Source organism: Melospiza georgiana, chromosome 7 (genome assembly GCF_028018845.1).
Source record: "Melospiza georgiana isolate bMelGeo1 chromosome 7, bMelGeo1.pri, whole genome shotgun sequence".
Classification (NCBI taxonomy): Eukaryota; Metazoa; Chordata; class Aves; order Passeriformes; family Passerellidae; genus Melospiza; species Melospiza georgiana.
Genome location: NC_080436.1, coordinates 31,505,695 through 31,527,599, shown reverse-complemented (window position 1 = coordinate 31,527,599; position 21,905 = coordinate 31,505,695). Strand labels below are relative to the sequence as shown.

General features: G+C 49.5%; 1 protein-coding gene across 1 annotated transcript in view; it reads left to right on the top strand.

Annotated features, from left to right (window-relative positions):
* The first annotated feature begins 761 nt into the window (after positions 1-761).
* Positions 762-21,905, top strand: part of SLC12A8 (solute carrier family 12 member 8) — a 46,279-nt gene continuing 25,135 nt past the window's right edge. The window contains exons 1-4 of the mRNA XM_058028204.1: positions 762-830; positions 1,586-1,732; positions 4,559-4,750; positions 6,974-7,205. Of these exons, the coding sequence (XP_057884187.1) occupies positions 762-830; positions 1,586-1,732; positions 4,559-4,750; positions 6,974-7,205 (640 nt within the window). The remainder of the gene's footprint in view (positions 831-1,585; positions 1,733-4,558; positions 4,751-6,973; positions 7,206-21,905) is intronic.

The following is a 21,905-nucleotide window of genomic DNA, read 5'->3' as shown; positions in this document are numbered from 1 at the left end:
CTGGCCCAGGAGAGCCAGTGATCCAGACAAGCTGCCCTCTCCACATTTGAGGAACAAGTCCTGCTCCCCTCTGGCTGCAGCCCTCTTTGTCTTACCCAGGCATGGTGTACTGCACTGAGGAAGAGCCAAAAGGTCTCTCTTGACACTTGGTGTGGGAGCCTGTGCGTAACTGATACACTGAATATACAAGGCAGGACCTTGGTGTACAAAAGGCACATCTGAGGCTGATGTGGTCAAGGCAGTGAAGTGATGAGTGGTGCTGGGAAGTGAATAATCCGTGTGTCCTGTGTCACTGGAGCACAGGAGCATGCAATGACATTACCAGGCACCAGATTTAAAACCAAGGAGAGGAAATGCATTTTGCAGGCAACGCTCTGGAGCTGTGGAGCCAGTGCTGCAGGATGCTGGGGTTAGGTTTGGAAAAGGCTACCAAGGGCTGTTGAATGTGTGGCTGATGGTGGAGCCTGTGCTGGGGGAGCCTTGCTCTTTGCTTGCTGTGGTGTCCCTCTGGTTCAGCATCTGCTACCAGCTGCTGTTTGTTGACTGTGTGGACAATGCCCTGTGCTTTGGCAGACTGAGAAAGCAGCAGTTGTGTCTTTCATCTTTCCTGCTTCCACAGGGAGGCTGGGATAAAACCATGAATCTTCCACCACGGAGGAGCCAGCCCTGCAGGAATTGGACTGAGCTGAGCTCCCTCCCAGAGCAGCTTGGGCTGAGGCTGTGCTAGAGCTGAGCTTTGGGCAGGCAGAGCCCAGGAGAAGATGTTCAGCTGCGGTGGTGCCCGCAGTGAGGGATACGTGCAGGAGCTCTTCCATGAGGAAGCACAGCAGGTATGTCACAGAGCCAGCTCCTTTCCCACATTTCCATGTCCAGGGCCTCTGCACTCCTGGTCACCTCTGTGCAAGGGAACAGGAGTGAAGTAACAGAACTGCCCTTTGTTTTAGTGTGTATGTCTGGGGTGTATGACTTAGAAAAGGAAAGAGGAGTTGATTTCCAGAGGGCAAGAGGAAGGAGTTCCATAGGAAAACTGCAGTTTCCCTGGAATTTCAGATCTTGGTTCCAGCAGCTCTGGAAAAGCTCTGGAAAATCACTGTGCCCCAAGACCCCCATGTCTCCTCGAGAAGCAAAGGGTCCTGATCAGATATGGCTGTGATGGGAAAACCATCTTAATCTACTCTGTTGGACCTACCCAGCTGGTTTGTCATATCCTCTAAGGGACTTCCCCCGTGCACTGAGAGCCCTGCCTGCCTTGGTGGAGAGTTTGGAAGGGACAGGAGGAGAAGCAGAGTGTGTAGCTGCAGGCTCTGGGAAGGACCCTGGAATGGTGCTTTTGGTTGATGCGTTTGGATTAATTCACTGAGGCTCAGCAGGGCTCTGTTGCTGATTATCCTACAAGAATATAAACAGGGAAATGTAGGAGCCATCTCTTTCAGGGCTCAGATATCCCAACAGCCTGACAGCCCCTTATCTTAGGGACAGCTTGCAGCAGAGCAGTGTATCAGCAGCTGTTGGTGTCCATCCCCCTGTTGGTGGCTGTTGGTACCATCAAACATGAGAGGTAACCCCAGGCTTTGCTTTTCTCTAGGTATCTCAAACACAGACCAAGCCCTGGTGGAAGATCCAGCTGTTTGTATGGGAGCCAGTGCTCTTTGGAACGTGGGATGGGGTCTTCACCTCCTGCATGATCAACATTTTTGGAGTGGTTCTTTTCCTGAGGACGGGATGGCTTGTGGTGAGCAAGTGCTGACTTGGTGGAATGTTTGAACAGACATTTTCCTCTGCCCTGCCTTGCCTTGTATCCCCATCACCACCCAAGGGTTTTGGATTCTATGCTCTTTGTTACAGATGTTGCTCATGCCCTCTGGTATTTTGTAGCTGTTCAAAAAGTTCCACTAAAACGTGCAGCTGAAGTGACCTTTGTGGTTTCCCACCTCAGCTTTCAGAAAGGGAAAGGAAAATACAGCAGCCAACCTTGATAATGAACAGGGACACTCTTGTGTCGTATTGTTGAGGAGAAATTAACACTTTTCCAGGTAAAGCCACTCACCCATCCTCCCAACACCACTGAAGGAGCTCTATTCCAAACATGCCAGTGCTGGAGTTCCTGAGTTTTTGAATGGGGAATCCTCAGTCAGGTCAAATTGTCATTGCTATCAAAGGATCTTCCACTGCTGAGTCCCTAATAGCATCTCTGAGAGTCAGAGCCTGGAATGCTGTCCCCTCCTGATGCAAAATACTGTATTATGCCTCAAAATTTCCTCTTAGACAAAGAAAAGCTTCCCCAGAGATGGATGGGATTTGAGCTTCAGGCAGAGTTTTTGTCACTGGCATGGTGGGCACCTTCCAAAGGAGCAGGAGGACACTTGCACTCTGCACTGGAAATGGCTTTGCTGGAGGTGTTGAGGGGAGCTGCACTTGCTGTGGTGGAGAAGTTGAGATTATTTTTTAGCTTCCTTTTCCTTCTGATTTTATTTCCTCCACATCTCCTTTGAAAGCAAGTTACTTCTGGAGCAAACACAAATATAAACAAAGCCAGTAAATGAAAGAAAAACAGAACCAGCTGGAAGCTAGCATGAAAGGGAAGGGAGGAGAAGTCAGGGCTGGCACAGAGCTCCCCTGGCAGAGGACAGTCATATGTCAAGCTATTCCCAGAGTCAGGCTTTTGCTATAAATTTCCAGAGCTGGGGCTGGTGAAGCTCTGCAGTTCCAGGGGACCAAATCTTGCTGAAATGTTCAACAGGGATTGCTGCTGCACTAACCCCTTCCAGTGTGCATGCATAAATAAGCATCACTGCTTAATGGGGGCTTTTCCTTCCCACTTTCTCTGCTTGCTATTGTTGCTGTGAGCCCAGCATTCCCCCCTGGTCTCAGTGTTAACCCTTTATTCTGTAGGAACCATTGGTTTGCCCATTAACAGCTGCCATAGCCTGGTACCACCTTTCTGAAAAAGCCCAAGGCTAAGTGAATGTTTGCATATGTTTGCTTTTTTTTTTATTTATTTTTTTTAACTGAAGCATATAATGTTTATTAACCATTTAACCTGGGGTAAGCAGCTGAAGAAAAAGAACAATTGTCCTTTTAAAAAGGAGCATGGGGTTTGGGTGGGCTGTGGTGCTGACCCAACCACAGCTGTGTTTATAGCAATCCTTGGCTCTGCTCCCCACTGACCAGATAACAGCCCTGTCACAGGCAGCAGGATGCTGAGCCAAAACAGGACTTTATGATGATACCAACATCCTGGATATGTGTCTGTTTTTTCACAAAAAAAAAAAAAAAAAAAAAAAGAGAAAATGAAAAAAAAGAATCTGGGATTTCAACCAACCCCAGAGCAGGGAAGCAATGGTGATAAAAACCCCATCACGGCCAGTGCGACCTCAGAGATGAGCATTGCTGGAGCAGGGCTGGAGAGAGGGGATATGGACATGGCTTGGAATAGGAGTCAAAGGAAGGGGAGCCAGATGTTAACAAAGCACTGGGCACTGGAGAAGCCTTCAGACTGCTGTGCACTGGCCTGAGTGATTTGTTAGCAGGGGAAGGTGGGCTGGAGCACGGGGGAAAACTCCTGACCCTGGAAAATAAATTACAGTGCAAGTGAGTGGGAAGGCCCTGAGCTCAGAAGAGTTCTTGAATTCCTTTGGAGGTACCAAGCACCTTTTCCTTCTGAAAATCTGACCCTAAATGGCAAACTGAACTCCTCCAAAGGAAGGGTTGTGCTGGTGTTTAAAGCCACCAATGGGCACCTGCAGCTGTGTTTGTTCAGAGACTTTTTCTCTTTGCCACACAGTGATGGGCACAGCAGCTCCTCCTGCAGCCCTCCCTCTGCCCCAAGCAGGAAGGGTTGGATTTTTATCATGGGGCTGAACCCTGTGCAGAAAAGTCTCCAGAGCCCAGGGTGAGAGCCACCTGCCCCTGAGCACACCCTGCAGATAAGGGCTGCTGGTGCATTCTGCTTTGGGAGAGCATGATTTATCTTCCACGCTGCCTTGCCTTTGGGGTTTGTTCTTTGGCATCTCATTGTTTGCAGGGATCAGAGCTTTCAAAGGTAAATGTTCTGAAAAATTAAAATGCAAGCTTGATGCTGTTAATAAATCAGTTGCTGCAAATCCCAGGGGTTCAATTTTGGAACTGCTTTTTGTTATGAAAGTGTTTTGACTTTTTTTTTTTTTTTTTGAAGCATGTCATTCTAAACCATGCAGACAGGCAGTGATCCCCTGACTGTGGTGGCTGAATCACTGTTTGACCTCATTCCTTTTAAACCAATGGACAAAATCAGTGATTCATGGAGGAGCCCATTTACAGGGCAGAACCTGCTCATGCAAAGGTCTGCCCAGCCCCAGGCTGCAGGACAAGGTTCTCATCAAAGGGGTGTTAATAAAGGCTCTAAATGTGGCAATCAATTATGTTAATTAGATAAGTAGGGGGGTCCTAGTGTGTTTCTTTTAATCTGTAATGACTCCAAATCCATGGATCACCAGTGACCAAAGTGGGTAGGTTCTTATTCTGTCCCAGCAGATTGGTGTGAATTAATCTTTATTTGATTTTTTTTTTTTCATTCCAGGGAAACACTGGCATTGTAATGGGCATGTTTCTGGTGTCCTTTGTCATTCTGGTTGCCCTGGTGACAGTCTTGTCTGGAATTGGGGTGTGTGAGAAGTGCAGCATTGGAAGTGGGGGAGTCTACTCCATGATCTCTACTGTCCTTGGAGGTCAAGTCGGGGGCACCATTGGCCTCCTTTACATTTTTGGCCAGGTAATTTTAAGAAATTACTCAAAGAGAATTTGTAAACTTTGCAATGCAGACATTAATCTCGTGCTGTCCTGCTGCAGAAAGTAATGCTTCAGGTAAAATCTGGGTAATGCAGCATGGGAGAGCAGCACAGGGAGCTCTGAGCCCACGCTGCTCCCCAGGAGCAAGCCTGAGCATGGCAATGTGCTGCCTGGCATGGGCACCCTGGTGGAGGAGCTGAGTGTCTGGGCAAGCCCTGCAGGACATGTCCTCCCTTCCCAAATCACCCCATTGCCAGGACATGCCCTTGATGGCAGGAAACTGAAATTAAACCAAGCAGGAGAGGTCAGGGTGGCCAAGCAAAGCTCATGAGAGGCTGTGGGCTGGCAGGTTGGCCTTGGCATGCTCCATGTGCCCTCAAGGATTGGGCAAGCCTTGGCTGCTCCTCTGTGGGAGCCAGCACAAGTGGAGCTGGGCAGGGTAAAGGCCACAGATAATTGACTCCTTGTGAGCCAAAAGTCACAGTTCTGCATTTTCTGAAAGATCCCAAAGAGCTGCTGGGGTGGTGAGGCACAAAAATACACAAGCAGTCTACAAAAAGAATGGAAAATAATCGCTTAAACCTGCAGTAACTTAACCCTCTCCCCCCATAAAGATGTTATGAACAGTATAAAATGTGGTGATGTGGTGAGCAGAGAAGCATTTTTATGGAGGTTTGTTTTTAACTGACTGGCTTACAGCAATCTCCAAAACTCCTGAACAGCCCCCAAACCAAAAATAATCCCCTCTTCTCCTTTCACTCCAGATTAACAGCAAGTGTCCATAAAACACGAACTGAACCCAGTCACAAGCCAAGATATGGAAATGGGCCACACATGAGAATCCTTCCTGTCAGATTTTCCACTCCTGCTCTCTGAGAGGACCCCATCTGGGAAAACAATCAGGCTGCAGCCTGTCCTGAGGGTCGTAAAAGCTGGGCTGCAGCAGCCCTGGCCCTGCCTTGGCATCTCCTGTGCACAGGGGCTGGCAGCTCACTAAAATCACTTTGCCTGCTCCCCAAAGCTGCTGATGCCTTTCCTCTCTCAGCCCTGCTTTCTGCCCAGCGTGCCCTGCACCAGCTGCAGGCTGATGCTCTGCTCAGGATGCTCAGGAGTGCTGTAAGCTCTGCCACGGGGCAGCTGCTGCCAGAGATGGGGCAGAACTGTTCCCTGCTCTCCCTGGGGTCAGTGGGAATCCTGCCCATGTCCTGCAGAGGAAAACTCTGAGGGTGCAGCTCCCTGATCTGCCTGCCTGTGATGCAAGGGAATCCCCCAGGATCTCCAAGTGCCCATCTGAGCATCTGCCTGCCACCAGCCTTGCTGAAAACCTCACGACCCTGCAGCTCCTGGTCTGGGCCAGGCTGTGCTGCTCCCTCAGTGGGCAGTGCTGGGTCAGTCCCAGGTGGGGATCTGCACTCAATGGGGGCTCTCTCTTGCTGTCCTGTGTCCCTTCCACATCCCTCAGCTGTGCACAGGGTGCTGGGCTTGCACCCCCAAGGTCCCAGCAGCCATATCACTGCAGCTGTCTGCCCTGCCCTGGTTTTCCAGGGATGCCAGGCGCTGGAAGGGCTGTTTCTGGAATGTCAGCTAGCAGGAATTTCTGGAGTGAGCTCTCCTGGTGTTTTGGGTTGTGCTGCAGTGTGTTTGAGCCCCCAGGGCAGAGTGTGTGGCCTGTCCTGCTGCAAGGCAAACAGGGACATGTCCTGGGACGTGGCTCCCACAATGTGCTCTCCCCCAGAGGGCAGGCTCCATTCCAGCAGCGAGATGGGGAGCTGGTGAAACATGAGGGTTTGCATCCAAACTAAACACTGAGTTAAAATAACCCCAGGAGGCAGTGAAGGGGAAAAAAACCTGCTACTTCAGGCAGGTGTTGAGCTGGGACCCTTTCCTCCAGAGAAACAGAAGAGGGGAAGAAACAGAAGAAGGGGAGAAACAGAAGTTGGCTCATCCTTTTCTCTCTCAGAGAAGCCAGTGTGGATTCTCCTGGAGTGTTGATAGAGGGTAGATGTGACAGTAGAACCCAGACTCACCTGTCTGCCCATGCAGCAGCTCTGCTGCCTTGGCAGTGGCAGTAACATTAAAGGTTGCACTGTGACAGCCAATGTCTGTCCGTCTGTCTGTCTGTCTGTCTGTCTGAACAGAGCCCGGCATGGGGCTGTGGGTGGGATCCCTTTTCTCCGTGGGGCACTGACAGAGCCGTGTCCCTCAGTGTGTTGCAGGTGCCATGTACATCACTGGCTTTGCAGAGTCCATTGCAGGGGTGCTGAGCCTCAGCAACATCTGGGCAGTGCGTGGCGTCTCCCTGGCCGTCCTGCTGGGCCTGCTGGGGATCAACCTGGCTGGGGTGAAGTGGATCATCAGGCTGCAGCTCCTGCTGCTCTTCCTGCTGGCTGTCTCCACACTGGACTTTGTCATTGGGTCCTTTACACACCTTGATCCAGGTAAAGCTGGGGGTTCATTGCTTGGGGGTCAGCAGGCATTCATTCCCTGGGGTTTTCTCCTTAGCTGTGTTCGTGCAGTGACTCTCACTTGGACAGTGGTAGAGTTCAGAGCTTCCAGATGTGTCCCCTGTCCTTTGGTACTGATCTATTGGAGACAACCCATTATTTTGCAAGGAGTGTTTCCAGAGCATCACTGAAGATGCCTTATTAATTTAGGTGTTTAACCCCAGGGATTGAGCTCTCAATTTGTGCTCCTGTTATGTTTCTGATATACTTTCTGATACTTCTGAAGCAGTTTCAGGAAAGAAAAAGAGGGGGCCAGGGCTTCAGAAAAGGTCTTAAGGAAAAAAGCAATTAAATAGAGTTTAAGCCATTCTTAAGTCATAGCATACATAAATGGAATGATTCTGAAAGAAAAGCTTAGGACATGACGCTGGATAGTTTATTTAACACTTGTCACTGATGATTAACGAATGTCAGCATATGATTGCCAAGCTAAGAAGTATGAAGATGATAACTTTACGTAAGGATTTTTTAAAACTTAGCAAAGTATCTGTATCTTCCAGACCTTGGAAGATACTTGGAGGTTTTGTAACAACAGAGAGCATCTGTGTCTGCAGCGTTCTTTGTAGCCTTCTGCTGCCTGACTCAGCACTGTGCCTGTGAAAATGAGGATTGTGAATTTGAGCAATGGGGATCTTGTGTGGACACCTCTGAGGTCCCTCAGACCGTGTTTGTGCTGAGCACTCTGCTGGGTGTGCTGGGGGTGCTGGCCTGGGCTGTGCTGGGGCTCCAGCAGGGAGCTGGGGGACGGCAGGTGGTGCTGGGGTTTCCAGGACCCATGGGTGGGAGTTCCAGGACCCATGGGTGGGAAGGAATTTCCCCATAACTTTTCCCAGACCGAGTCCAGCCTGCAGTGACAGCCCCAGCTCGGGCGAGGGGAGGTTCAGGGCTCCCTCCTGCAGCCCTGCTCGCACCAAGTCCTGCTCCCTTTCTCCTGTCTGCTTGCTAACACGTTTCAGGGCAATAATGAAGTGCAATTAGCTGAGTAAACAGAAGGTGTCACCTTTTTCTTGGCTTCCTCTGTGTCCAGCAGCGCCTTGGGGGTGGCAAGGGACCCACTAAAATGAGTTTAAGGAAAGATCTTCGGTTTTCATTGGCAGCTGTGGTTCAGCAGCTGGGCTGGGTGGCAGGAGGGGCCATGTGGGTATTCCTAGCACCGATGGCACAAGTGTCATTCGTGCTGCTGCTTTCTTTTGTGTGCAGGGACAGAAGCAGCTGCTCCCCTGCCAGACAGAGCCTCATGGAAAGGCATTTACACGTTATATTTAGCATGTGGGAAATGCCCCAAATGAGAGCCTGTGAGAGTTTCAGTAATTCTTGTAAATGAGAATGAAGCAGGGGCAGTTATGTTGCTGTTTTGCAGGGAAAGCAAGTGACCTGCTCCAAACAGCTGTGCTCCATAGGAAGTTGTTTTCTAGAGGAAACAGGGCTGGGGGGAGTGTGTTGGATTTTTGTTGTGCTCCTCGTGGACCTTTCTAATAGCAGAGAAAGATGAATACTCGAGGTGAGACCAGATAGTAGGAAAGTGGGCACAGGACCAGGAGGCAGGAATGAAAGGAACACAAACGTCAGCAGCAAACATGCCCAAGTGGAGAGGCCACCACAGGTGTCTTTGATTTCCTCCACTGTCATTTTCTTCTGACAGAAAATAGCGACAGGAAGGGAAAGGAGGCAGCTGAGCATGGCAGATGCTCACTGAAGGAGAGCAGGAGGGCTCCCCGTGCTGGAGCAGTCGGGCTGATGGTGCCGGAGCCCGGAGCAGCTGCCCTGGGCAGGGACAGCTGAGGATATCGGTGCTCCCAAACACCCTGGGAGTGCTGCTCCCTCCGGCCTGGCAGGGGGATCCTCCCGAGCGCTGCATTTCCCCAGAAAGCCTCTGAGTGGTGTGTCAGCACCGAGGGTGAGCGCTGGGCTCCGAGGAGCCGCCTCTCGCTGTGCTGCTTTCTGTGCAGCATGGATGGATGGATGGATGGATGGATGGATGGATGGATGGATGGATGGATGGATGGATGGATGGATGGATGGATGGATGCCTGTCTGTCCCTTGGGATCGCACCCACCAGCAAAGCATCCCTGCTGCGAGGAGCCTGCAGGTGGGACACGCAGGTGGTGCTGCAGCTCCAGCTTCCAGAGGCAGCTGGTGACAGTGGCAGGGGGCAGAGCACCAAAGCCCAGCATCAGGGGAAGCATTTGCGACCCCCTTGGGGTGTGAGCTCCACTGACCAGCCCTTAGGAGCGTGCTGCTGCTTTCAGTTTGGCTCTGTGCCTGCAGCAGGGCTGAGATGCAAAGGCAGCATGCAGGGAGAAGGGGTTTTTGAGGCTGGAGCTGTGAGCTGCATCGTGGCTGACAGCTTGTCTGGGTCATGTCCTTGTTTTATGGCAGGTTTATGGGGTTTCAGTTCACAGCTTTGGGTCTCAGTCTCTGACCCTGTAAAATGGGCCTTGTGCAGCCATCCTGCCTTTTCCCTCACTTAACATCTCCAAGTGCTGCACGCACACATGAAGGGACTGCACATCTGCCAAGCAGCAGTTGCTTGAGTTTAAATAATCTCCAGGAATGCCTGTCCATCTTAAAGGCCTTAACTGGCTGCCTTTGTGTGGCTGGGCTGGGTGGAGTCCCCTGCTCTTCTCCCCATTCCCGCGGCTCACACCCAGGCACACACCAAATCGGATATTATCCAAGCTCTCACTCCCTTCCTGTGGTTTGCCTTTATTTTTAGTCTGAGGACGGAGCATGTTTACACAAAAGGGGGCTTCTCAGCAGGGCTTCCTGCTGCTCTTGCTCCTTTTTTTTCCTCTCTCTCTCTCTCGCTGTGGCTCGCTCCTGCTCCAAGGGCCGGCTGGGCTGGGGGAGCTGAGAGCCTGCAGCAGGCAGGGACTGCTCGGGGTCACTGGTGCAGACCCTGCTGACCCCTCTGGGCTGCCAGCCTGCTTGCTGCCAGCTGCCCTGTCCCTGTACCTGGCCCCCAGGCTGCCTGCAGGGTGGGGTGGGACTGGCTGATTTTTTGGAGTTAATCCTAAACCCTCCCTTGGCTTCAGCTGGCACTTCCCCTGGGGCTTGGTCACATCCCAGGCTGGGATCTCTGCCAGGGGTGGGTAGGGAGGAGAGGGGCTCCTGTTCGGTGTGGGAACCAGCCTCCTTGAGCTGCCTCTGCCCACCCAGCTTCCAGTCAGTCCCTCCTGCAGGAACAGAGACCCCTGTGCTCCTCCTGCAGACAGGACACATCCCTATTCCCTTTCTCCCTAGCACAGGTGAGTGTTTTTAGCAAACCTAACACAGGTGAATTGAAATCAGCCAGCGCTCCCCTTCTCAGCCCATCACCCAGCCCCAGCACTGGCTGCAACATAGCAGCAATGCAGGGTTGTTTTGGCTTGTGTGTGTCTTGTCTGTATTTTAATGATGGAGGTCCAGACCTCTACATCAGCCTGAGTTATTTTGGGAGGAGCAGTGAAAGTAGAGGAGAGGATGCTCCTCTCCCTGACCAGTTTCTCAGAACAGTATGTGAAACTTTTTTGGCCTTTTCACATCCTGAACATTAGAGTCACGGAAAAAAAAGAAGATAAGCCATTTGTTAATGCCCACTATTTTATTTTCCTAGCATATCTCTGCTAATTTTTGTGTAGGGTGACTCCCAAATACTCCCTTTCAATGAGGCGCCTGCTTTCCTGTTTTGGCAGTGGCTCCCAGGTGCCCTGTGAGAGCAGAGCTGCTCTGGGAGCAGGGCTGCTGTTAATTTGGTTGTGCTTTGATGGGGAGATGAAAGGAATCACCAGAGGCCCAACAACAGCCTCTTAAATGCCTGGTGGGGGTGAGAAATAAATTATCTTGTTAGTAATTTGGTAATTGTGTCCCCTTGGGCTGGGATTCCCCGCTCCTGCAGGAGATGGTACCACGGGGCTGGGGTGAGCCTGGAGCTTGGCTCTGTGGGGCTAAACCCCTCTCCTCAGGCTGGGAAATCTGGGTAGCTCCTTTCTCAGGGATGCAGGGAGGTTTGAAAGGCATATTGCTGTCAGGGTGCTTCTGCTTGGGATTATTTTCCATGCAAACCACATCCTTCACGTCACCCGCTTGGGTTTCAGCTTCCCTAAGCTGCTCACACTGAGCCCAGAAAACTCATTTGTCATCTTCACAAGTGCTCTGGAGGATTCATCCCCCTCCAATGTTCTATGGCCGAGCTGGGGAGCTGATGCTGTCCTGTGGGTACCACTGGAGAGGATTTGTGGGAGATGAGTTTTGCCTGGAGCTGCTCCAGCAGACAGGGAACCTGCAATTGTTGAGGTGATTTATGTATATAGACACTCTGGTGTTGTAAAGATGCCTCAAATGCTGCCTCTGGGGCTTTGATGGACTGAATTAATTAAAAATATTCCCAGAGATTGAATATGAAGGTGATCAAAGCATCCTAATCAGGGGCTTCTGCTTGGCTCTGGGTTGTTTTATTTTATTTTTGGGCACAAGGGGTGTGCCCCAATATCATAAGAGAGGGTGCAGGAAGGATGTGTGTGTCAAAAGATGATCTGCAGCAAATCCCAGAGGCTTTATCCAGGCTGATTGCTGACTTCCTGGCCTGAGACACATCTGGAAACTGGCACCAAGTCCCAAGTAGAAATCACCGTACGAGTGGCAGCAAAAAAAAAAATAAAATCCCACTTTGCTACTGAACAAGGTACACACCGTGGTGAATAAAGGCAGGAGGCTGCTAATACACTCCTTATTTATTAAAAAACATGGGATTGCTTTTCCCAGCTTTTTCCAATTATAGTGCATTGAATGGCCCTGACATCACTCTTGAGTCGGGGCCAGCCTATTCAACAGTCTGGCGAAGACATTTATTAACTGGTTACCTGCCAATTGTCTGGCCTAGGAGCTGTGGGACAGATGTGTTTTGGAAAGTGATAACATTGTTAGAGGCCTTATTTAGACAGTGAGAGGAAAGCTACACCGCTCTGTCCAGGTTCTCTGAAGCAGGTATTTAAAGCAGTTTATTTAGAAGAAGAAACCCCAAAGCAGCTAGCCTGAGATGCAGCCCTGTCTGTAGTTGGTTTTCACGGTGTTTCCCTGCTGGAGGACATCCAGCAGTGGGGCTGTGTTGGGGAGCAGCAGAATTGATATCTGACAGATGCTCAGGTGTCAGCACAGCTGCTGCACCCTGGGATGGGGCTGGCACCGCTGTGTCCCTGCCCTGCCCTGCCCAGGTGGGATTCCTGAGCATCTCCCAGGAGGTGGGAAAGAGGGGAGGAGGGATCAGGGTCTGTGGGTCCTGCCCTCCTGCACCCACTGGGCTGCACTGGGGATGGATGCCGTGTGCATCTAATCCGCTCATAAAAATTTCCACAGGTGGATCCTTCCCTGCATCCTTGGGGACCCTGCTCTGGTCACAGCTATGCCAGGTTTATCCCTTCTTCCTGCAGCCTAAATCCACTGTCTGGGGTCTCTGGAGGGCTTGGCACAATCTGGTGTCCTTCCTTTTGCATTGAACCACCTTGCTTGGCAGGCCTCTGGCGCTCAGTCCTCTCAGGGCTGCTGAGCCATGGGAGTGAGCAGCCCTGTGCCATGAGCTGCTGGGGATGAGCAGAGCCCTGGCCTCCCCTAAATGAGACCCTAAAATGTGCCTCTGAATGGTGCTGTCCTGTACTGGCTGGCCAGGTTCATTCCTGGAGCCAGGAGAGGGCTTGCTCAGGTTGTTGCAGGTTCAAGCTTGCTCAGTAGGTAATGGAGTTCCTGATGCACACAGGAGGGTTTGCACACATTGATTTAACCTTTAATTGCTTTGCTGTTTCCCTGTGAAGCAATGCTAAGCTCATCTTCCTAGAACTTGTAAATAAACCCTGAAATACCCTGGCTGGCTTTGTTAGATTCTGCCTTCATGTGGGCTTTCCCCCTCCATCCCTCCCTCCATCCCTCCCTCCTGTAAAACCTCCTGTGCAGGCTCTCCTTCAGCAGCAACTACAGAACCAATAAAACTGGCTGGTTTGAGGAGGATATATATCATCCCACAATTTCTCCCTCTCTTCTCATTGCTGTGTTTGGATGGGACAGCTTTATTTAATTGCATTGATTTTTTTTTCCTCTTTTTTCTGGTGCCACCATATAATAGTTTTCAAATGATGGGGATATTTTGCCTCTTCTTTTTTTTCATTCCCCCAGTGTGTAATTCCAGTCACAGTTCAGCTGTGCCCTGAATCAGCTTTCCTTATTTAGGGATTTAATTTATTAAGATAACTTCTAGATATTAGTTTCTTCCTCCAGCCACTTCACTTCTAGTTTGCATTCCTCTCCTAGACTAAAGAGAAAACTTGGTGTGGGAAATAGCTCCTTATCTGCTGTTCATCCTCTCTCCTGGCTTGTGTTAACAATTTTTGGCCTTTTTTGTCTGTAAGTAAGGGATTTTATCCTGGTTGTGCCTTCACTAACCTGGATGGTGGCTCAGTGGTTCTTTCAGTGGTTCAAAGGGGGAAAAGCGTCCATTGAAAATTGATTTTTTAGGGAAAATCTATTCTATGACTTACACAGAATTAAATTAATAGTTTCAAACAAGTAAACAGAAAAATCCTTTTAGGTGACAACGTCTTGCTCAACCTTTCCAGAATCAAATGCTGTTTGGTTTGATTTGCATTCTGAAGCCAGACTTAAGGCTGTAGCTGTGTGTGTGTTGAGTATAGAGGATAATGAAAACCTTCCAAAAATAAAAACAAACTATCCTTTTAGACACAAAATCAAAAAGTCAACAAAAGGAATAGTTTTCTTTTGAAGTACCACTGTCATGTGGATAATATATCCATAATTTATCATGGGAAGCTGGGAGCAGGGGATGCTGTAGTCATGAGGATGGCAGGGGGCTCGTGGCAGGATCTGGTGGATTAAGTTGAATCATCTTTCCTTTGAAAGATGGGGATCTGGTCAGCATGGGTTGGGCTTTGTCCCAAACAATTCATGGAGCAGCCCTGAGATGGAGGGGAGGCCACTCCAAAGGATGTGTGTCATCACCACTGCACTGCCACTCATTTTCCTCCAATTGTTGTGCCTTGACTCAGCCCAAATTCTGATCTCTGGAGCCCAGGGCTTTTCACTGGAGAAGTTCTGCAGTTCTCCCACAGCTGGGCTCTCTGGGCACGACTTCCAAGAAATACCATTCTGTAATTGATAATGGCACCCCATTGATGAAAAGTGCTTTCCTGGAAGAAGGATGGGGCAAGGGACACTGTACTTCTTGTCCTCTTTGCAATGAATAAAATAATTTTCGCCAGCTGGTTTGAATACCATTGAACAAGCCAGGCTGAAAATACCACATCAAAGAAATCAAATAGTAATGGAAGGATTTATATATTACAGCAAGTCTAGTGCTTAGCATTAAATAATGCATAACATAAGAAGATTTTAAAAAGTTGAAACACCTGTGTTAAAAATCCCTTACTTTTTTTTTCCTAACCAGTATTTCAGCGTTTCTAACTGCAGAAAATTTTAATTTTGTGGCTTTTTTTGGAAAAAATTATTACATCCCACCAACCTGTAGAGACTGAGTAAGTGCCAAAGAGCTCTGCTAGCCACTTCCACGGGCACATTCCTAAGTTTTCCTTTATTTAAGCAGTGCCTTTGTGATGAGGAGCTGTCTCTGCAGGCTCCCAGTGTGCTCTTGTGTACATTAGTGGTTTTCCACTTTCCCCAGAAGCGGAGGCAGAGATAAAGCAGGCACAGGGTAGCTGGGCAGAAATTAGCATTTCCTCCCACCCTGTCAGTCCTGCAGGAGATGTGGTGTGCCTGGGGGCAGCATGGGCTGCCTCCTGATCTGAGAGAGGTGACAGCATCCTGCACATGGAAACCGCTCCATTAGCTAAAGACAAACATTGGAGACAGATTTAAGCGGCTCCCTTTGTTTATTCTGCCTTTTATGCTATTTTTAGCTGCTGGCTAGCACCCAGAGCTGCAGGTCCATTGCCTTCGGGGAGAGGAGGTGCTCTGCTCTCATGGCTGGGATGCTCCACGGGGAGATGGGGTGCAGTTACCAAAGAGGATGAATATGCAAAGGGACGATGACGCTTTTTTCTCTGGGTTTCCCCAAACAGATCTGCCCTGGCCATTCTGCTGCAGTTTTTCTTACTTACATGAGGGTATTCAGAGCAAGGACCCCATGTCCCCCCAGGTCTCCTCTAACCCAGCAGAGCATTGCACTGCTGATGCCAAGCCTCTTCCCAAGGCATCCTGCAGCAGGCTGGCCTGCAGGACAGCTGCCAAACCCCTGACCAATTTGAGAAGAGATGGCCCAGAGAGCTTTCCCTCGGCAGCGCTGTCAGCATCCCCAGTTTGCCCATTTGCCAGCTCGGCTGAGCCCTGTGTATGCCCGGGGTGATTCATGCCCTGCATTCTGCTCCTGCCCTAAATGCCATTGAAACATCCCAGTTTGTCCCTGCCGCTGTGGGTGGGGATGCTCAGGTGCATGGACGGTGATTTTGGGGCAGGGTTAATGGTGGGATCCCCGGAGCCCCCAGCAGCAGGAAGCTGCATTGTGTGCTGACTTTAAACAGGAGGTTTGGGAGATCAGCTCTGGAGCAGAACACAGGGACTGGGGAGGAACAAACACTCGCTGCTTCAGAAGGGCGGCGATTTCCTTTCGGGTAAACACGTCATTAATCTCAGGGAGCACATTCTTTTCCATCAAAAGATAAGGGATTCCAGTTGCCTTTCTCAGGGCTTGGCCTTTTTAGATTGTTTTAACTGTGGCTTTCGCTCCTGCAATTACAGACTGTGCATACTCTCTCTTTTTAGGTTTGCTGGCTTTATTGTGGGTGCAGAGAAAGTATTGGGCAAGGGAACTCCTTCCCTGCTTTAAATTTGCTCTAATCTTTCCTCCTCACCACCCTCTTGCCAAACTTTTTTCCCACTAAAACCTGTCTATTTTTTGCTACGTGCAGCTCTGACGAATTTGAAACGTAAGTGTGGTGTTTGTCCTGATTCATGAAACAATCTCCCCAGTGCTGATGATAAAACAGGAGCTTATTTGTTCACAAATGGAAAATTAGCAATGAGCTTCTCTCCCCACCTTGGGCTGCCTCTTGCTGCTCAGCTTTGGTTTGGCCTTTTGGCTTGCTGTGAGGAGTGGGGCAATGCTGGCTGTGCCAATTTTCTGACACATTCTGGGGTCACAGCAGTGGCAGAGGTGCTGCTTTTGCTTCTGCTCCCTGTGGCTTGGGGTCTGTGGTCACTCTGAGCCCTTTTGATCATTAATGTGTTTAACTGGCATTTAGGGATGAAATTACAGAGGGAATTGAGTCCCTTTGCATTCTTACCTCCTCTCCCAATACTTTCTGCTAAGGGCTGCCAACAGCAACATGGGCTGGGCTGGGGCAGGGCAGGAGCTGAGGAGCTCCCACATCCTGCATCTCTCAGTGCCCTGGCAGCTCAGGCAGATGCTCTGCAGCCTTTCTGCACTGTCAGTGTGGCCACATGCTATATGTTAATTGTGTAATATCTTCATTTTAATCACTGCGTAATCGTTGACCTGCATGCGTCCAATAGAAAAATTCCTCTCTATTTTTTCCCCTTGCCCAGTTTAAGATCCTTAAAGCAGAAATACTGAGACTGTGGGAGCTGCCTGCAGGCAGGAAGTGGTCCTGAGGACTGAGATGAAGCAAAGTCATGACATCATTTGTGACATATGGAGAGGGAATGATCCTGTTTTGCTGTTCTCTGTCTGGGCTAGGCTGCACACGCCCCATCTCCAGCTATGGAGCTGTGCTGCTGCCCACGAGTCCAGCCTGGAGCTGGTGTGCTCCTGGCTGCAGGACACGTGCAGTGCTGCATGCTGACTCTCATGGCACAGGGCTTGCACTGGAGCTGCAGAAAAGGGCAGCCTGGCTTTGGTGCTTGTGGTCCCCTGGGTGGTGAGTCCAGCAGTAGCTGACAGGAGGCAGGGGCATCAATCTCATCAGTTTGCCCCATCCCCTCATGCTCTGCTCCCCTGCAGCTCTTCTCTTTCCCTTCTGCTTCTTCCCAGTCTTCCAGTCAAAACCTGTCAATCCAAAGGTGAAGCAGGAGATGTCCTGGAAGGTGTTAAAACATTTTTGTATTCCTGTACAAGTTCAGCAAAGGTCATGTTTATTCTCTGCTCTTGTCAGCACGGCTCTGCTGCCCAACTCCCTCTGCTTCCATGACTCATCAGTTCCCTCACCATTCTCTTGGAGAACTGGGACTTTCTGGTGAAAATCTCTTTGTGCATCCTGCAGGTTGAGTGTCAGCCCACAGCAAGCTGAGCAGTGGACTGGCAGCATGAGAAAACCACCACACTGTCCTCTCTCCCCCTCCAGCATTACTGCCCTCTGCCTGTTTCCCCTCCCAACCTTTCCACATTTTTCTCATACATTTCTGCCTGCACCTGACCTGTTCCAGGCTGGCAGCTGTAGGGCAGTGCCTGGGATCAGCACTGGTAGTGTTGGACTTGCCTGGGAAAAAATATTGTGAGGACCTTGGGAGCTGGAGCTGGGTAGTTGTGGAGGCTTGGGTGCAGGAACAGGCCAGCCTTGGAAGAGCTTGGGAATGGGATTGTTAATGCTGCTGTTAAATGAGCCCGAACACAGGAAGCCAGGTGTGTGTGCATGGAGGGATGTGGAGGCTTGTGATTGCACTGCTTTTATTGATTTATTAGTCATTCTGTTGGGAAAGGTGATTCAAGTGCTATTTGTGACCATGGTGCCCTCTTCATGCCTCTTTGATTATGCCAATCCACCATTTCCAGTGCCCATTGGCCTGTGTGGCACTGCAGGGCTGAGGCTGTGGTCAGCTGGACCCGTGTCATTTTCTGGCACTTCCAGCACTTCACTGAGGAAATCCAGAGCCACCCAGAACATGGCTGTGCTGGAGCACAGCATCTTTCAGAGCTGTTGTATCAAATGATCCTGTGCTGTTTGTTAAGTAATTTCAGTGTTTGCAGGGGGGGAGTGGAGGGAACAGAAAGACAAAGTCCTTGGGGATTGGGCACCATTCATGGCTTTGCACCCATCTCTGCACATCCACAGCTCCTATGTGAATGGTTAACCCTGTGTATATGCAATTGCTCACTGAGATGCTGAAAAACCTATTGCTGGTGGTGCTTTGGCATCCAAATTTTACTTCATTTAAGCCAAACATGCCTAACCTTCCTTTAACAAGTGAATATGCTGCTCTCATGTGATAAGCTGTGGGCTGTATGTGTGTTTGGGGGAGTTTGGTCACCACCACACTATGGCAGAGCTTATTCTGCAGGCAGGAGAAGAATTTGTATTTCAGGGGCTTTTGGGGGGGAGAATTTCACTCCTTCCCTGCTGTAGAGCACCCCAGCCTGTGCAGGAATTAATTTGGTTTAGGACACCCAACCAAATTAATTAATTGCTATGTAGGAATGAATTTGGTTCAGGAAACCCAACAGTCACCTGATAGACCACAACCTCTGAGAGTTACCAGCCTGACAGGGCTTTACTTGCCCGTGGGGGAGTCAGGAGCTCAGAAGTTCTGGGCTTGTACCTTGCCCTGGGCTAAGAGTTTGGAGGAGGGAAATGTAAGGAAGTGTCTGGTGAGGAGTGGAATTTATCTTACTGAGTGTTCAGATGAGGATGGCACGGTGGGGCCAGGCTGTGAGCACCATTCCTGGTTTCTCCACGTGGTGTGCCTGGACATCTGCAGCACCCACACCAGGACCTCGTTCTGGGTGTGTGCTTGGACTGGCATCCAAGGCAAACAGCTGAAGTTCAGAATTCATGCCAGAAGGGTTTAGTGGTGGAAGGAGAAATGGGAAAAAGATAGAGAGCAGAGATAATTATGCCAAGGATATATAATTATTCATTGGCACTCCACGTCTTACACATCACACAGGATCCTGAAAATGCTGAGGTCAGACCTGGGAAATGTGCTGCAAGACAAACACTTCCAGCTGTTCCCCTGAAAGCAAATCTCAGCAAGTACCTTCCAGGAGAGAATGTGTGGGCTCACTTATTTTGGAAAAAAAAAAAATCTCACCATTTCAAGCCTTCACCATTCACCTTTGTAATTAGAATCTCTAATCACAAGCAGAGTGCAATATGGGACTGTCTTCAGGGAGCTCTTTCTTAAGGTGGTTTTCCATTTTTGCACTGTTTAGCCCCTGCCTCGGTGCCAGGCTTTACTTAACCTTAAGCTTGTGAACAGGCTTATTGAATTTGGCCAAGACTTAACTAATCTGTAATGAGCTCCAGGTTGCCTGGAGCTTGGCAGGGCTGCCGTGCTCTGTGCTGTTGCATAATGGCCTGACCCTGTGTAACCACAGCTTCTCCTTGAGCCCCTTCTCCAACCTCTCTGAGTTCCCATTCTGGAGCCCTGGGCTTCATGGAGGGGCTGCCCTCCTAAGGGGAGTCCTGAGTGCCAAAACCCCTCGTGCTTTCATGCTGTTCCACAGGGTGAGAGGTGGGGGAAAATACAAGAAAAGCCCAAACCCACCAGGGAAAAGAGGAGATGCAGCAATGGCAACCAGAGGAAAGCTGGTGCCTCCTCCCAGGCATCTGTGATGGATAGAAAGACATCAGAGTTGTGAGCATCTTCCTCCTCTGGCTACATTGGGCTGGTGTACAGCCTCCTGTGGTCCCCCTGCACAGGTGAATGGAGGATGCTCATCCTGAAAGCTCTTCCATTTCAAACTTGTTAGGTGGTTTTTACTGTTTATTACATTCTTTTGATAAGAGCAACTGGAAGGACTTGATTTGTGAAGAATCACAGGAATAGCTCAGATGTTGCTCTGAGTAATTTTTCCCCTATTGTTTATTTAGATCAGCTCAACCACTTGAGAAATGCATTATTTGCTTTCTACTTATGGAGTATCTAATGATGAAAATAAATTGTTACTGCTCTTTATTGTGCATTTCCCATAAGGCTGACACGGTGCAGAGAAGGAACCGGATTGTTTTCTTCTAGCATGACACAGGGAAGATTGTTTATAGCACTTCCACTCCAGCCCTCTGCAAGCCAGCTGAGAGCAGGATCATTAAAGGCAGGATTTAGAGGCTGTGGGGGTTGCATAAACTGATTGAGAACAAAATTTTTCAGACAAATATTTTGTAATGAACAAGGAGGGAGCAATCTGGTTTGAAGAAGAGAAAGGAGAAAAAGATCTCCTTATAGAAAAAAAATGTATAAAATGATCTTGCCTCGTTTGAAGATCAGAGAGCCAAATATAGACCCTATCACATTTCCTTCCCTCCTCCTTCCGAAGCTCGTCCTTTTGAAGTGCACTTTCCATGGGATGTGGATAATTGACTCTGCAAACAACTGACCGAGGCCTCTGCTGGTTTCACCGATCCGTCTCAGTTGCTGGTTCCTGTTTTGTTTTGGATGATTTTCAGCCCAATTGCCCCGTCAGCTGCAATTAGTGGCATTAATATTAATAAGCTGAAAGGTCACAGATGCCTTGCACTGGTCACAGGCACGTGGGCAGGCAGGAGATGCTCCCAGCATGTTGTCCTCAGCCCCGTGTGCCCCTAAATTGGTGGTGACTGCAGATCCTGGTCTGATCAAAAGGGATGTGAGGTTTGCTTCACAGGAGGGTGATTGAGTGAGAAAGAGGGTGCAATGACAACTCACATTTGGATGAACTTCTCTTTAATTAGTCAAGAAAGTTCCTGGTTTCTGTATACAGGGGAAATGTGGAATGGCCTCTCACCTGCCAGAGCTGTGGGGAGAGGAAGCAGAAGTGGGAGAGCGTTGTAGGCACATCCTGTGGCTCTTTCAACAAATCCATGGCTGTTGTTTTCTGTGGTGCCAGTGACATCTGCCATGGCTTTGGGCTTTTGTCTCTTCCACTGAGGATTTCCACCTAGGGGAATAAAGTAGGAAAGGGAACAACATGCACATTAATGGAGCACTAGGACATCATTTAATTTCTTACGTTTGGTAGGGGTCAGATGCACACAGGTGCAGGTCAGACATTGGATTCAGGGTCTCATGGTCAGTGTGTGGCCATAATATGGCCAAAATGGTACCACAGAAAATGTAGCCTGGTTGTTCACTCATCTGTACACTTGGCCTTGTGTATGAGGAAGGAAACAGAAGGCACCCAAAGTGCCTCATTTGAGTTTTATAGCCCAAAACACCATTGCAAGACCCCAGTTGGAGATGGTTTGCTCACAAAGCAGGATGCTGAGCCTGGTGAGGTTCTGCAACAGTCTGGTTTTGGTTTGATGTTATTTGGCATTTTTCTTAACTTCCTGGAGGATGGAAAAGGGAAAGTGCAGATTCACTCTGAAGATGAACCCCAGCTGGGAAGAGCTCACAGCAGCCTGGCAGAGGGGGTCAGGATTTCAGATGGCCTCCACAAACTGGGCAAGTGGTATGAAAAGGACAATTTGTGATTAGGGAAAACCTGAGTTATAGGAATATGTGAGAGTAAGCCATCATGAGAGGCTAGAGTTCACTTCACAGTTGCGCAAACTTTTATCAAGTGGCATAGATGTATTTGATGCTGCTGCTTCAAAGCTCTGGTTGGAGAAGGTCTGCAGATCTTTGTGGGGTGAGATGAATATTTTGTTCACTTTTTAAATGAAAAATTAACATTTCTCTGAGGAGCACACACAAAAATCCCTTGGCCAAGGACCAACATTTCCCCTGAGCAGTTTGGTGGGAGCTCTGCAGGCAGGCCATGG